The sequence below is a fragment of the Tenebrio molitor genome, chromosome 2 (assembly GCF_963966145.1).
Source record: "Tenebrio molitor chromosome 2, icTenMoli1.1, whole genome shotgun sequence".
In the NCBI taxonomy this organism is placed as follows: Eukaryota; Metazoa; Arthropoda; class Insecta; order Coleoptera; family Tenebrionidae; genus Tenebrio; species Tenebrio molitor.
In genome coordinates this window covers 29,826,264-29,840,803 of record NC_091047.1, presented here as the reverse complement: position 1 = coordinate 29,840,803, position 14,540 = coordinate 29,826,264, and the positions used below count along the sequence as shown (strand labels likewise).

At 34.3% G+C, this 14,540-nt stretch overlaps 1 protein-coding gene and 1 long non-coding RNA gene across 3 annotated transcripts in view; one reads left to right on the top strand and one right to left on the bottom strand.

The window, feature by feature from the left end:
- side-VII (sidestep VII) overlaps positions 1-14,540 on the bottom strand; it is a 395,213-nt gene that overhangs the window by 19,238 nt on the left and 361,435 nt on the right. For both annotated transcript variants that reach the window (XM_069039626.1, XM_069039624.1), the window contains exons 11-12: positions 12,759-12,871; positions 4,682-4,877 (exon numbers count right to left, since the gene is read on the bottom strand). In XM_069039626.1, the coding sequence (XP_068895727.1) occupies positions 4,682-4,877; positions 12,759-12,871 (309 nt within the window). The remainder of the gene's footprint in view (positions 1-4,681; positions 4,878-12,758; positions 12,872-14,540) is intronic.
- The window catches only part of LOC138124588 (uncharacterized), a 211,906-nt gene that overhangs the window by 135,555 nt on the left and 61,811 nt on the right, over positions 1-14,540 (top strand). The gene's annotated exons all lie outside the window — the stretch shown is intronic.

Genomic DNA, 14,540 nt, shown 5'->3' with positions numbered 1-14,540 from the left:
GTTTACTCAACAACCTGCTCAGTCGCATATGCCTACTGTGATTTTTTAAACATAACGAACTAAAAATGTCAAAAACTCATTTTTTTCAAATGGCACCCCGTATTTATTATTGCACTGTTCGAAATCATTTGTATCTCGAAAACGAAAAAACTTTTATAAGAAATTTTTTTTGTCAAAAACCTTGTTATCATCACCAATTACCAGTTTTTTTTCCAAACTTATTTCAGAATCACCCTGTATTTTTTTTTAAATAATAATATTCCTGTTCGCATTTGAGTTTGATCAGATTTGTGTTTCACAGATTTAATTATGACGAATCGAACGTTTTAGCAATTTATGCACCAAGGGCGTTACAACGATGATTACGCCCGGAGAACGATGAATCCAGTTCGAGGGGCGTAATCATTCGGTGACGCCGTGGTGCATACAAGATTTTATTTTTCACTATACGTGTTCCACAAAAAAAAAAAAAATTGGCATCATTGCAATTATGAATTGATGAGGGCGTTATGAATTCATTACGCCCGCGTATTCTTATTACGCCCGCTTATTCTTATTACGCCCTGTATTATGCCCCGGTTGTTATGGACATGTTTACGTATTTCGTATCCTAGGAGTTATCATGCAATTATACGAAAGTGAAAAATAAAAAATTTTATTTTTCACTTTACTATAATTGAATGGATAATCCTAGGATACGAAATACGTAAAGATGTCCATAATAACCGGGGCATAATAAGAGGGCGTAATGAATTCATAACGCCCTCATCAATTCATAATTGCAACACAACAAACAATTTGTTTTTGTTTCATAGACTACCAGATGTTGTATTTATGTAGGTAAAGCGTACACAAAGATGCCAATTCTTTGTCTTTTTCTTTTAAAGAACACGTTGTGAAAAATAAAATCTTGTATGCCCCACGGCGTCACCGAATGATTACGCCCATCGAACAATATCCATCTCTCGGGCTAAAGCCCTCGAACTGGATTCATCGTTCTCCGGGCGTAATCATCGTTGTAACGCCTTTGATGCATAAATAGTTAATATCGCCATAGTTATAATATGTAGTTAAGAAAAAATGAAATATGTAATTGTGTATATTAAGAAATTGGGCGGAGGCGCCGGGATATTGTTTTCATTAGAAGTACGGATATTTCATTCGCTATTCGAACTAGATGAAATCTAAAATTTATATTTTATAGGTTAAGTTGTGATCAATGGAATACGAAGAACAGCATGAGCCTATACATATCTAGGAGTTGTCAAGTAAAATAAAACAAATATTCTTGTCAACATTTTTGAAGCCATTTGAATATTTTGTAGAGATAAATCGATAATGAACAATATTTTTGTATCTCCCCATCTTTCATTCTTAGTATAGAGCGTTTTCGCGTTTCTTGGCCAATGATTAGTATGGTTGAGTGGCTACCCCAACGTTATTTTTGTATTTAATAACTAACAAATTATCCATTCCACATATTAAATTGAGAAGTAAATACACTTTTCGCAAAATCGTATTGTTACTAGCTACTTACCATTTTGTTGATACAATCTGTAAGTTGAACTTACCGTCCTAATGCGGTAAGTAATTAATGACATTAATGCCTTCAAAATACTCCTGTCAAAAAATTACTTCAAAGTCAATTCTTTTCGTATAAGCGATTGTGCGAAACACGTTATTATACAGGGTGGTCCCGATATAACCTGCCAGAAGAAACCCAGTAATAGGTGACGATGAGTAGAACTCATGCACAAAAAAAGTTTCTAATAAAAGTCTTTTCGTTTTCCAGATAAAAATAATTGAAAATTTGGTCAAAATTTGCTGTACGCTAATGAGTTAATAGGTTTTAAAAAGGTAATTCTGGTTACTTGGCTGCAATTTCTTTAGCAACGCTACCTGTAACACCTATGACATTTGTCAAGTTTAATTTAAAATTTGCGAATCCTTCAAAAAGTTATGAAATTCACAGAACAAGAATACGCCGATTTGCATTTACTCTATGGCGAAACACGTGGTAATTCAAGACCGGCAAGGCGACCATACGGCGAGCGTTTTCCTGAAGGAGTCCTTCCGTTTCGTTGTACTTTTGTGGAGCTACATCTGCATTTATGTGAGATTGGTTCTGACTGATTCCAATACAATGGCGTCCCCGATCCTCCATTTAACTCCTCTGAATTTTAATTTTTGGGACCACACGAAAGATTTGGTATACGAAGTTGAAATAAATACAAAAGGCCAACTCCAGAAACGCGTAACAAACGCCGCGAACCAGATTCGTAAAAACCCAGAAATGCTGAATTCTGTTTATAAAAATTGGTACCAGCGTACTCAAATGTGCTTAAATGCCAAAGGAAGGCACACAAAACATTTGTTATAAAATAATTTTTCTAGTCTAGTTTACCTTTCATTAGTTAGTAGATATTCTAGTTAGAGTTGAAAGTACGAATATGAAAAGTGTAAATTTCACCACAATTAAGACGATACTCTTATTACAGTTCTTCCACAATTTTGCACACACTACCTCTACATTTATTTACACATTGAGGAACACCACTTTATTTATTACTCATTCATCGCAGTCTACAAAATCAGCTTTTGTACCTAAATAAGCTGGTGAATTAGCGCACACAGTGTACAGCGTTTTCAATAAATGTCATTAATTTGATTTAGTTTGTCAGATTTGAGATTTGTCATAAACGATTCAGGTACCTATGTTGCTTAGATACTGTCATCCTTACAAACACCAACAATTAATTCCTGAGTAGGTACGTATTTTTGTGGTCAGCAGCGTCGAATGGGTGTGGATAGGGGTTAATTTATCCCCATTATTTTGGACCTAACGAAGGGGGGTTTTTTGGACTTGTTAGATCCTTCTAATGACCCAGAATTTTTTTGGAAGGTTATATCGGGACCACCCTGTATACGGTTAAAATACCATAACAGAATCTGGGAAGTTAAAAAATCTCGACTTCGTTTCGATTTTTCAAACTCTTTGTCGAGTCTGTTATAATCCACTTACTAACCTTATATCCCAATATACATACTGTTACATCTGTGTTCACACTGATCTTTTATTTTATTTTTGCAGGTTGGTTCTGGTCGAGCAGGTATTGTTTACTCAATGATGCAATAAGCATATTATCAGTACTTTTCACTCCAACTCGGTATACGTCCCACTTTTCATTTGCGGCTTCTACATTAATGATATTGAAAAAACTAAATTTTTTACTACATTCACTCGTCATAAAAAATAATAGGTAATAAACTATATCAATACCCAATTTTTAACGTTTCACTATAGACACATAAATATAAAAACAAATACCAATCTCGTTAAAACACCACTACTGCACACTCCGACCATTAGGTACCCGGAAAACTTCCGCGTTGTCTGAAAGCAGCATTTACATTACTAAGAGGAAAATACCTCTGCAAATACTAGTATCATTACCGCTGCGACTATATTGCATCGAGCCGTCGCAATTTGAAAGCTCCATTGCAAATATTAAAAATACGACTCGTTACAGTTTCCAGACGGGAGTATTGAAAAAACTTTCATAAAATAATTGCAACGGTGCACTGATAGAAATTTCACGTACAGCACATAATGTCTGCAAGTGCTGAAATGAACTCGGAAATGTTTCAGAGGATTCGTGCCCTCTAATATAAACACTTTCATTTTAGTGTGGCGGAACGTTAGAGGAAGGCTTTTATTCGGCAATATTTTCGAAATGAATGCGGAAATAGTGCAGACGGCGCCCTCGAGCTGTCGACGGCTGGAAAAATTAAAAACAGAAGAATGACATCGAGTAAATGCGCCCAGTCCTGAAGCGTGAAATTGTGTTTGTTTAGAAAAAAAATTAATTAGGTGTAACGCGCCGAGATCCTTTGGGAACGACAATAGAATGCGGTCTGCTTGTCCAATGGAAAACACTAAATTTGTTTGCATTTTTTTAATGTCGTGTCTCATTGAGTGCACGGCTTGCGTGGGTTTATCAGAACGGTTATTTTAATTGTAGCTATTAGGAATGCAGCTTTTAATTTTTATCGAAAACATAAATGTGCATAACAACTAAAAAATAGAAAGCTTGTAGGGGGTTATTATAAATGTTTGTAACAACTAAATAGTAGGCGCAGCGGCGCACCTAAAACATAGCGCACAGCCACCTACGATGGGACAATCATTTATAATGACCCTGTAGGATTTTACATGTAATATTTTAATTACAATTTATCTAATAATTGTTTTTGGTCTGAAACAAATAACACATCTGAAATGCGTTCTTGTTCGAGTTTTGCCGTCAGCCTTTAAATAAACATATGAAATTATAATTTAAGGAATACTTTCAGTAATAAGTAAAATATTGAATTTTCATTGATACGAACAGAATATATATTTCACTGTGTAAAATGGTCGGAAAAAGTAGACCCGAAGCGGGGGAAAGCGAGCGGAAAATTGCGCTGTTTAAAAAAATATAATTAACCAACTTTTTCGGCCATAACAATATGGGTACAATCTGCCCTCGTTTTATTTAATATTTTAATTTGGCTTGTTCCCATTTTCTCCAATTTTGATAACGTCATTATCAACCGTATTTCGGTCCCTCCCTCGCCGAGATTAAAGCCGATGGTGTCGAATTGAACCCTCGAAACGTCTGAACTTTTTAATTATACCCACCTTTTTCGGCAGTTAGTTGCTTTTCAGGAAGTCGAAGAGTGGCAGCTTGTAAGATGACCGGTTCGCTCCGTCCCTTCAGGTTGTAGGAGAAGAGGGCGGCTTGGTATTGAGCCCCGGCCTCCAGACTTGTCACCGAGAATCTCGGCACCGGGGATGTGAGGTTGCTCTTTATCTCCTGGCTGTGACTCTCTCGAACCTGGAGAATGTCGAGTTTGATAAAAAAAATAAACATGCCGCCACGAGCTACAGCTCCGGAATGTTATTCCGGCCGGTCTTGATCGATATCGGAGGGCTTTTCTAACCCGGAGTGGATTTTGATAAAGAGGGGGCTCGGGGTTTCGACATTGGGGGGTGGGCGTGTTAGAGGACGGGTCTTAATGAGCTGACCGGGCTTTATCCACTCAACAACAATAAATTAACAATTGAAGCTTGCCCGAATTTGCAGAATTTGTGACCGATATCTGATATAAACAAAATTTCAATTGTTCGTGGTATCATATGAATTCCGTCAATTCTATTGAAGGGTTTTACAAAAGAAAACACAAATAATCTGGATTTAGAGTTAGGTTTGATATGCAAAACTCTAGTCATTAACTGATTGACAATACTGCATGTTACATAATTAAAAAAATATACAGGGTGATTCATATAGTTTCATAAATATTTTAACCAGTGGCAGGAATCAAAATTTTGAGTCATACATCAAAAATTGGGAAAAATTACCATATCGGTTTTTTCACTATTAGTAAATGCCACTCTTCGCTAAATTATTCCACTTTACGTCCAATGCATAACAAATGTCATGAATGTCATAATAGAAGCAAACAATTGTTGCTATAGAGAAAATATTAGTACACTCTTCAACATGCCTTATCTACAACAATTTTAACCTTAGAACCTAGACATTTTTGTAAGAGTGTTTAGGGGTTGGAATCTACCACCGGTTAAAGTTTGTATGATACTATATGAATCACCCTGTATATGGGCAGTTGACTGATTAAATTAGGAATTTTGCAAGTTTTAAGATGATAATTCTAAACGACATCGTAAGCTATCATTGTAATATACATATGTATAATAGTAATTAACGTTATAAGTCCGGCAACTCATAGTTTACAGTACGAGTAAGACGTTTAAGGACGACGCGACGAAGGAGCTGAGTCTTGAAACTCGAAACGAGTACTGTAAAAAGAGTTCACGGACGAATGTCGTTATGTATTTTATTTCATCCTGCCTCAAATTTCGTTTGAAAGAAACATTGAAATTAATTTCAAAATAATTCAACAAATGCTCCAAATCTAGTCACATTTTTGGAACATGATTAGCAACGGCTGTTTGGCAATTGTTTATTTTGTTGAAATAATTTGGTGCGTCAAAATGACTTCTAAAGCAAATCCTCCAGAAATTGTAAGAAAATCTGCAGAAGCCTGTGCTGAGTTAATACCTAGCAAGAGTAGCAAGTCTGGTGTAAGGTATCAAAAACTATTTAGTCATTTTTGTAAATGGAAATCAGAAAATAATGTGAAGAAAATTACGGAAGAGGTTATGCTGGCTGGCCCATTTTTTAGATTTGGTTTAAATGGTTGTATTATTTTATTTGTGAACTAATGTTTTTAGCCTGAGAAAGTAAGTGCATCCCATCATCTTCTTTGTGGCCGAAATAGTTAAATTATTAATTTGTATTTAGATCTAGTTTTGAATAAAACATTTCTTAAACCTGAGTAATTGTTATTGCGATTGTTACTTTTGTGTTTCTAATAGCAACACTTAACCGGCGTCCGGCCGTTTTTTGCGTTTTCCCGGATTCAAACTGATGACGTAAAGTATTGAAATTTGACACAGGATGAAATAAAGAAAATTACAAAATGTTTCCTGGTCTACAACTTTGAAGTATTTGATAGGTCAATGTTCGTATCAAAAAACAGGATACACTTTACACAGATTTATAACATTTTTTTTTATTATAAATAATTTAAAATAGTGAATTGCTATTAATTTTTTGAGTTATTTTTATTTTCTTACTTGATGACACGTTTTGTACGGAACAATCTACGAAACATTCTCACTATTCATTCAGGTCCAAAATTAAGGTTTGAAATTTAAATGTATAATTATAAAAAGTACCTGCTTTCTCCAATAAATCCCGCATTTAATACACAAATAAAACATTTCTTTTTGGATTTTTGTCATTGTAATTGTTGTCCATCTCTTTTAGTTTTCAAGACAAACAGCGGTCAAATTAATTTGTAATCGCGTTATCCATGAATCCGAAATCATATGTCGTTACTTGAACTTCACGCTCCAATAAACACAGCTTGAAACACAGGTTAGATCTCGACATATCGATCGCAAAGAAATACGGATTCAAATTCATGGATGACTCGATTACAAATTAATTTGATCTTAAAGGCAAACAGTCAAGGGGTGATTTCAATCCTTAAATATGTATGTATTTAAGTAGTTAATCTTGTGTGAGAGTTGATACTTTAGTATTTATTTGATTATTTGATACATTTGTAGTTATTTACATTTAAAAAAGTCATTTTTTTATATATTCGCCAATTTTTTTCTTTGTATCAATGCAGTTGGATAATCTGAATCTCTGTAATTGTCAATTGACCAATTCATGAAATAGTGTCTGTTTGCAATAATTACATTTTTTTTAAATTTCTTTATATTTTGTCGTCTCTCCAAAGATAAATATCTTTTTTCACTACTAGTCTGAGAAGGCGTCATTATTTACTCCTGAACCGAACCCAGAAGTACAATTTCTCTCCTACTGGTTAATAATTTTTGAACAACCGTCACCTAGCAACGAAAAATTATCGCTTATTTCATTGGTTAACGTAGACGATTTTCATAGCAACCTTTTAGAAATGACAACTCGGATCCGTCGCATCCGACAAAATAATTTTATTAATAATTATTATCAAAAAGAATTTTAACGTATCTAGTAGTGAAAAAAATTGTATATAAACCACGGTGGAGAAGCCCCTTATAGCCTTCGCGCCTACATCCCTCGGCGCGCCTCGGGATGTAATCTTGGCGCTCTGGGTATAATCATGAACTTCTCCACATGGACGCAGGTAAATTGCGCACATGGTTAAAATTGTTCAGGGGTTTTGACCAGGTAGCTGCAACCAAGGGATTAGCATCGTTCAAGTGTTGCTCGCATTTCCAACGTATGTGAGTCATTTTATTCATCACTTCAGTAAAAACCTTTACTCGGCGCATCCAAATATCTTTAATTTTGTAAATGTTCTTATTACATTTCAGACTACCGTCTAAATAAAAATTAGAAGCGCCAATGTTGAGAAAAAAACTACGTGGCAAAATAATAAAGAAGCAGTTGCTGTTCTTAGAGGAATGCATTAATTTAGGCCCTTGGTGCAAAGAAGCCATCGATTTCATTAATGTCATCGGAAACCGACTTATCGCGGAATCAGGCGATTCAAAATCAAAGAAATTCCTTTTCGAGAGGATTTCCCTTGCCATTCAACGTGGAAACGCTGCAAGCATTCGGGGCACTTTTCCAGATTCCGCAATATTATCGGAAATTTTTGTATTATAAAACAAAAATGTTTATGTAATTATGTTATTAATATAAATTTTCTCTATTCTACTTCTGAATCACATACAGGGTGGTCCCGATATAACCTGCCAGAAGAAATTCAGTAATAGGTGACGATTAGTAGAACTCATAAACAAAAAATGTTTCTAATAAAAGTCTTTTCATTTTCGAGATAAAAATAATTGAAAATTTGGTCAAAATTTGCTGTACGCTAATGAGTTAATCGATTTTAAATAATTCTGGTTACTTGGCTGCAATTTCTTTAGCAACGGTACCTGTAACACCTATGACATTTGTCAAGTTTAATTATAAATTTGCGAATCCTTCAAAAAGTTATGAAATTCACAAAACAAGAATACGCCGATTTGCATTTACTCTATGGCGAAACACGTGGTAATTCAAGACCAGCAAGGCGACCATACGGTGAGCGTTTTCCTGAAGGAGTTCTTCCGTCCCGTTGTACTTTTATGGAGCTACATCAGCATTTATGTGAGGTTGGTTCTAACTGATTCCAATTTGATGGCGTCCCCGATCCTCCATTTAACCCCTCTGGATTTTAATTTTTGGGGCCACACGAAAGATTTGGTATACGAAGTTGAAATAAATACAAAAGGCGAACTCCAGAAACGCATAACAGACGCCGCGAACCAGATTCGTAAAAACCCAGAAATGCTGAATTCTGTTTATGAAAATTGGTACCGGCGTACTCAAATGTGCTTAAATGCCAACGGAAGGCACACAGTAAATTAACGCACACAGTGTACAGCGTTTTCAATAATAATTTGATTTACTTTGTCAGATTTGAGATTTGTCATAAACGATTCAGGTACCTATGTTGCTTAGATACTGTCATCCTTACAAACACCAACAATTAATTCCTGAGTAGGTAGGTATTTTTGTGGTCAGCAGCGTCGAATGGGTGTGGATGGGAGTTAATTTATCCCCATTATTTTGGACCTAATGAAAGGGGGTTTTTTGGACTTGTTAGGTCCTTCTAATGACCCAGAATTTTTTTGGCAGGTTATATCGGGACCACCCTGTATATTCAATTATGTAAAAATTGTAAGTTACCGCAATTTACCAACAGAACCCTAAGATGTATCGAATAATATCAAAAAATATATATTTTTTTAAGTCCGATATATTTATTTCGGAGTGTTAAAAGGTGGTTAAAAGAAGATTATCTAGTCCTGACCGATTGGTGCGCAATTTACCTGTATTTTAAAGGACCCTTTGGGTTCCTGGATGTTAAATTTGACCGGTGTGCGCAATTTACCATATCCCCTCCACATTGGTGTATAATACAGTGTGGAATAAAATGATTTACATCTAGTTACCTTTGCATTACCCTTGTAAAAATACGAAATGCCGCTTTACAAAAAAAAGAAAGCCTAACCTCAAAATATTCCAAAATTCCAAATGTGATTTACTGCGAAGGGATGATATGAATGCAAAGTAGAGGTTGAAATTAAAAAGGAGCTAACAAAAGCAAGTCACAGATAGTGTTGAAAGTGGCCACCAACGTTTGTTAATTCAATTTAGTAAATTGTAACAATTGTCAATTCGATTGATGACATTTATTGACAGAACTAATAGTTCGGCACCTCAAAAAAAAAAGTAGAGCGGTACAGGAAAATTTACATGTGCAAAAATTCCAAAGGTAACTAGATGTAAATCATTTTATTCCACACTGTTTTATACGATTTTTAACTCATTTATTATTTTGTTATTATGTCTTCCTGATTGAATTTCATTTTCATGTTAAGAAATTTGAAAAATGAAGAATATTATTGGTGCCGGAAAAGTTTTCCCGTTATGCAAGAACTATAACTATAGTCACTAAAAGAAATTATAATTTGGTTTCAGATGCGTTTTTGGCCGTTAAATGTTTCTAAAATTTCTAGTATGTAAGTATGTTTTTTATGTATACTGAGTGCACCCAAATTCACGGAACAACTCGCGGGGTTAATGTCAACACACGTTAGGAAATTATGAGATAAATAATTTAAAAATTCTATATCTTTTAGATTTGAAGATATGGGGGCTCAAATAGGTGCAGCTTTGATCTCGTTTATTTTAAATATTGAAAAAGATTTTGACTGCATATTTGTTTTTCATTAGTCAATTATTTAATAATTGTGATCAGGTTTGCAATTATTTAGTTCATTATTTCCACCATTTCCAAGAAGTGATTTTATGTCAGTTTTACCTCTAACAACGTATGGCAACATGGCTTTGATTTTTCTTTCTTATTTCCATGGATACAACAAAAATGAAATATTTGCAAACTATTGGGATAGGTACTATTGGGGACAAATTACTTTGGTCGTCAAAGTTACTTGATTGACATAAAGTTGTAAAGCAAGCATTAGGACGGTTAACCTTATTTTTTACTACTGTCAACCACTGTCACTGTCAAACTCATCATTGCGAAATGTTAAATACCGAAAAAGGACCACTGAATGAGAAATTCCAAGGAGAAAAAATTGAAAAGGTTTCCACAAGGCAATTTAGCCCACGGACAATCCCTCAGAAGCAAGGGAGACGATTCTAAGTTTTTGAATGGTGGAAGGTCCCATATTTTTGACAAGAGAAAAGTCAATAATTTGAAATTGTCATCAATGTTGACTTGACGTTAATGCTTGGTTTACATTAATTTGTTTTGAAGTGACAGAAAAATGACGACCAAAGTATTTTGTCCCCAATAGTACATAAAGTTTGTCCAGCGAGAGAGTGGTTGACGTAAAAATCACTAAATTCTACGTAGAGGAAGTAGTACCTACAGCACGTAAAATTTGAAATATATTCTTCAAGCAGTAATATTTTTGTCCTGAAATTATGCTCTTAATTAATGTATTCTAGTTCATTTTGTAGTGCCAGGTTAATTTAATACAATTTAAAATCTCCCATTCTCTCGCTGGACGAAGTATAGAATGTTTTTAAATGTTGCCACATTTAGTGTAACAATAGGTCCATATCTTCTACACGATTGATTTTTTTTCAATATTTTTACCTGATATTTTAATAACTACTTAACAACGTATTGCTAAGCGGTTCCGCGAATTTTGGGGCACCTGGTATGTTTTATTTGAAAGACAAGACAAGACATATTATCCTTACACCATAACGTTTAGCGTTAAACTACACCTAAAAATTTAATTAAAAATTAAAAAACAAATTTTTTGGTTTATATTTTTGTATCAATAGGAAAAATTTAAACATTTTCTTTTTAATAATTAATGTGTTTCGCTTATAAATGATATATTTTTTAATGTCGACACTTTTTTGCTTTGTAGTTATCCACATAAAACGCTCGATTTGTAAATTAAATAGGAATGTTATTTTTTTCAGCACGTTGTCCTGCATGAAACTAGTGTTTAATTTTTATAAATTTTGTTCTCGTTTATAGAAGAACATTATTTTTTGTCTTTTAAACATATTTTTTTTAATCAAATGTATAGTTTTATATTAATAACATAATTACTCGTACATAACATTTTTGTTTTATAATACAAAAATTTCCGATAATATTGCGGAATATTTTTGTATTAATAAAATATGTAAGTATGTATTTCAAAATTTTGGCAAACTCTGTCATTCCTATATTATTTGGGCTGGAGAGTTCAAACTTCCTTTAAGAATAAAACTACACTTTCAGGATCAATTAGAAATTTAAATTTGAAATTTTGTTTTAACTAAAGTAGATAATATTTTTTAGTATAATCTTATGTTTTTCTAATCTATCTGCATTTTGACGAGATGGATAAAATTTTCTTTGCGTCTCTTCTTTAAATGATTACGGTTCATATTTGGGTTAGTAATACCTAATGATGAGTGTTCTGTAATTCGATCCATTTAACTATTTAACATGCAAATTTTCCAAATACATATGTTGTGAATTTTAACTTTTAAAGGTTTATTATTCTGTAAATAATTTTTAATAATAATTATAAATTTCATCAATGGCATTTTTTAAATTATTGATTAATTTAATTGTTCTACTGAAATACTTGTGGTAGTGTCCATAATAACAATAAGATACACTCAATAATACAAAAATATTGCGTAATTTTGTGCAGTTTTTATGTTTGATGCATTTCAATGCACAAAATCCACTTTAAAAGTTTCCCATTTAACAATATTTCCCGGAATGAACATATTTTATTTACATTCCAGTGTAGTGCACTTTTTCATTGAAATCCACCACAAAAATTTACTCGCAATAGTATTAAGCAAATTGAAAAACGGTGTACCCTCACATTTCAGTAAAAAATCAGGTTTTGTAGCCGCACAACAGTTCCGGAGTAGGTAATTGAACGTCAAATTTCTCTGTTACAAATTTTGGTAATTGGAAGTCTGAAGTTTTATGGTTTTAATTACATTTTTATCATTTCGATTCCCCTTTATCGTTCATAAAATAAAATTCCGCCGTGTGTTTAGGGCTGCCGGCATCAATTTCGTCGCGAACTCGAACCGCTACAATCCGGTCAAATCCGGGAGTCTCACCTCCAAGAGATAGGCCTGCGGTAAACCACCGTTGAAGCCTTCGGAACACCTGACCGAGAAGGATGTCATGGAGATGTTGGATATTGTGCAGTTGTGGACCTGGTCCGGGCGTCCTGTAACAAATAAAAAAGGATAATTAGAATAATTTGCTCCGGAATAAAAAATTGGATGTTTGTTAATTCGTACATTAGGCTTTAAGATTGTTGAGGTAATTTGTATCAATAGTTTGTTAAAAGTGAGGAAACGAGTAAAATTTTTATTATTTTCAGCAAATTCCTACCAGGACTTGATCGTCAAAAAATTTCAGGGTTTAGAAGGAGAGCAAGAAAATGGGTCAGTTTTTGGAATAAAGCTTGGTAGTTTATTTCGTGTTTGTTTCTTTGGATGGGTGTCGGTAAAGTGGTGGGCCAATCCGCCCCTGAAGCCGAGTCGCCCTGTATTTCATCGAGGGGCGCGAACATCCCTCCCGCATAAAAACGAAAGTAAGCAAGCGGAAAGTAATTCGAGTCGAGGTATAAAAACAGGATACGAACAAGCAGTGGACAGAAAGGATAAATGCATGCATAAGAGTGCTGAATCGGGCAAATATTTTAACTCCGGTGGAAAAAGCCGTCGACAAGAATAAGAAGCTGTCCGATCCTGATGTATCTATCGGACAAGAATCGCCGGGTAAACCGACCGTGAACCAGAATAAACGATCTTAAGGGCTGTGCATTAGGATTGCTAAACTCCACGACGAAAATTTTATTACGGAAAGTCCCCGGGGTTTTTATACTTCTCGGAATCGCAAGTGTGAAAATTTACACAGGGATTTTCGTTGAAAAATCACGCCGCTCGCCGGGGACGTCAAATTAGAAACCGTAAAACGCGAAACGCCTTAGTTTAATCTTGCATCAGTAGTTCTTGGCGCTACTCTTTCGAGCTCCCTTTTGGAAGATAATTGACCGTGAATGACAGAAGTCTGGTCAGACATCTATTCGTACTAATTTAGATTGTCTATTGATAGATAGACACTTATTTCTAGTTGGATCAAGTCTCAGCAATACCATATGGTAATGATATCAATGATTTATTCAACATTTATTTTTTTTTTCGTGCTCTAGATTTGCTTTACCAATGTTCAACTTTTTCTTAAATACAACTATCTTTTTCTAATTTTTTCATACTTAGAAATATTTAATTTGCTTTCCATACAGGCTGTCCCAAAACTACCGCCTTTCCTTAAAGGTGCGTCATCTAGAAGTGTTATGGAGTACTGAAAACTACTATTAAAAAATTCAATATCTACTTCTATGGTGACTCTTGAAATGCTTGAGCACGTTCACGGCAACATGGTTAAAAGAGCAAGACGCAAATGGGCAAAATTTTGAAAATATATTTTAATAAAATAATTTTTGATGAAGTGTTTGGTTGTTGTGTTACCTCTCCAGCCCATTAAAATGGTTGCTTAGGTATTCAATAATACAATGCTATTACGTATTTCTAGGTGGAGGTAATTATCAAGTTACAGCGTTACCTTTTTTATATTTTAAAATTGCGTATATTTCCTAAATGGAGGGTTAGGTTTTTTTTAAAATATTTTTCCAGCACTTTACTACATCCCTAAATGACGTACCTTTAAGGAAAGGCGGTACTTTTGGGACACCTGTATAATCTAGATTCTAGACTTACAACTAAAACCCATTTACTCGTACATTTAATTTGTTTTAACATCTATACATTGATTCCTTTTATCTTCTTTTAACCAACCACCCCTCTAAATATTCTGAGACTTTTGTCATA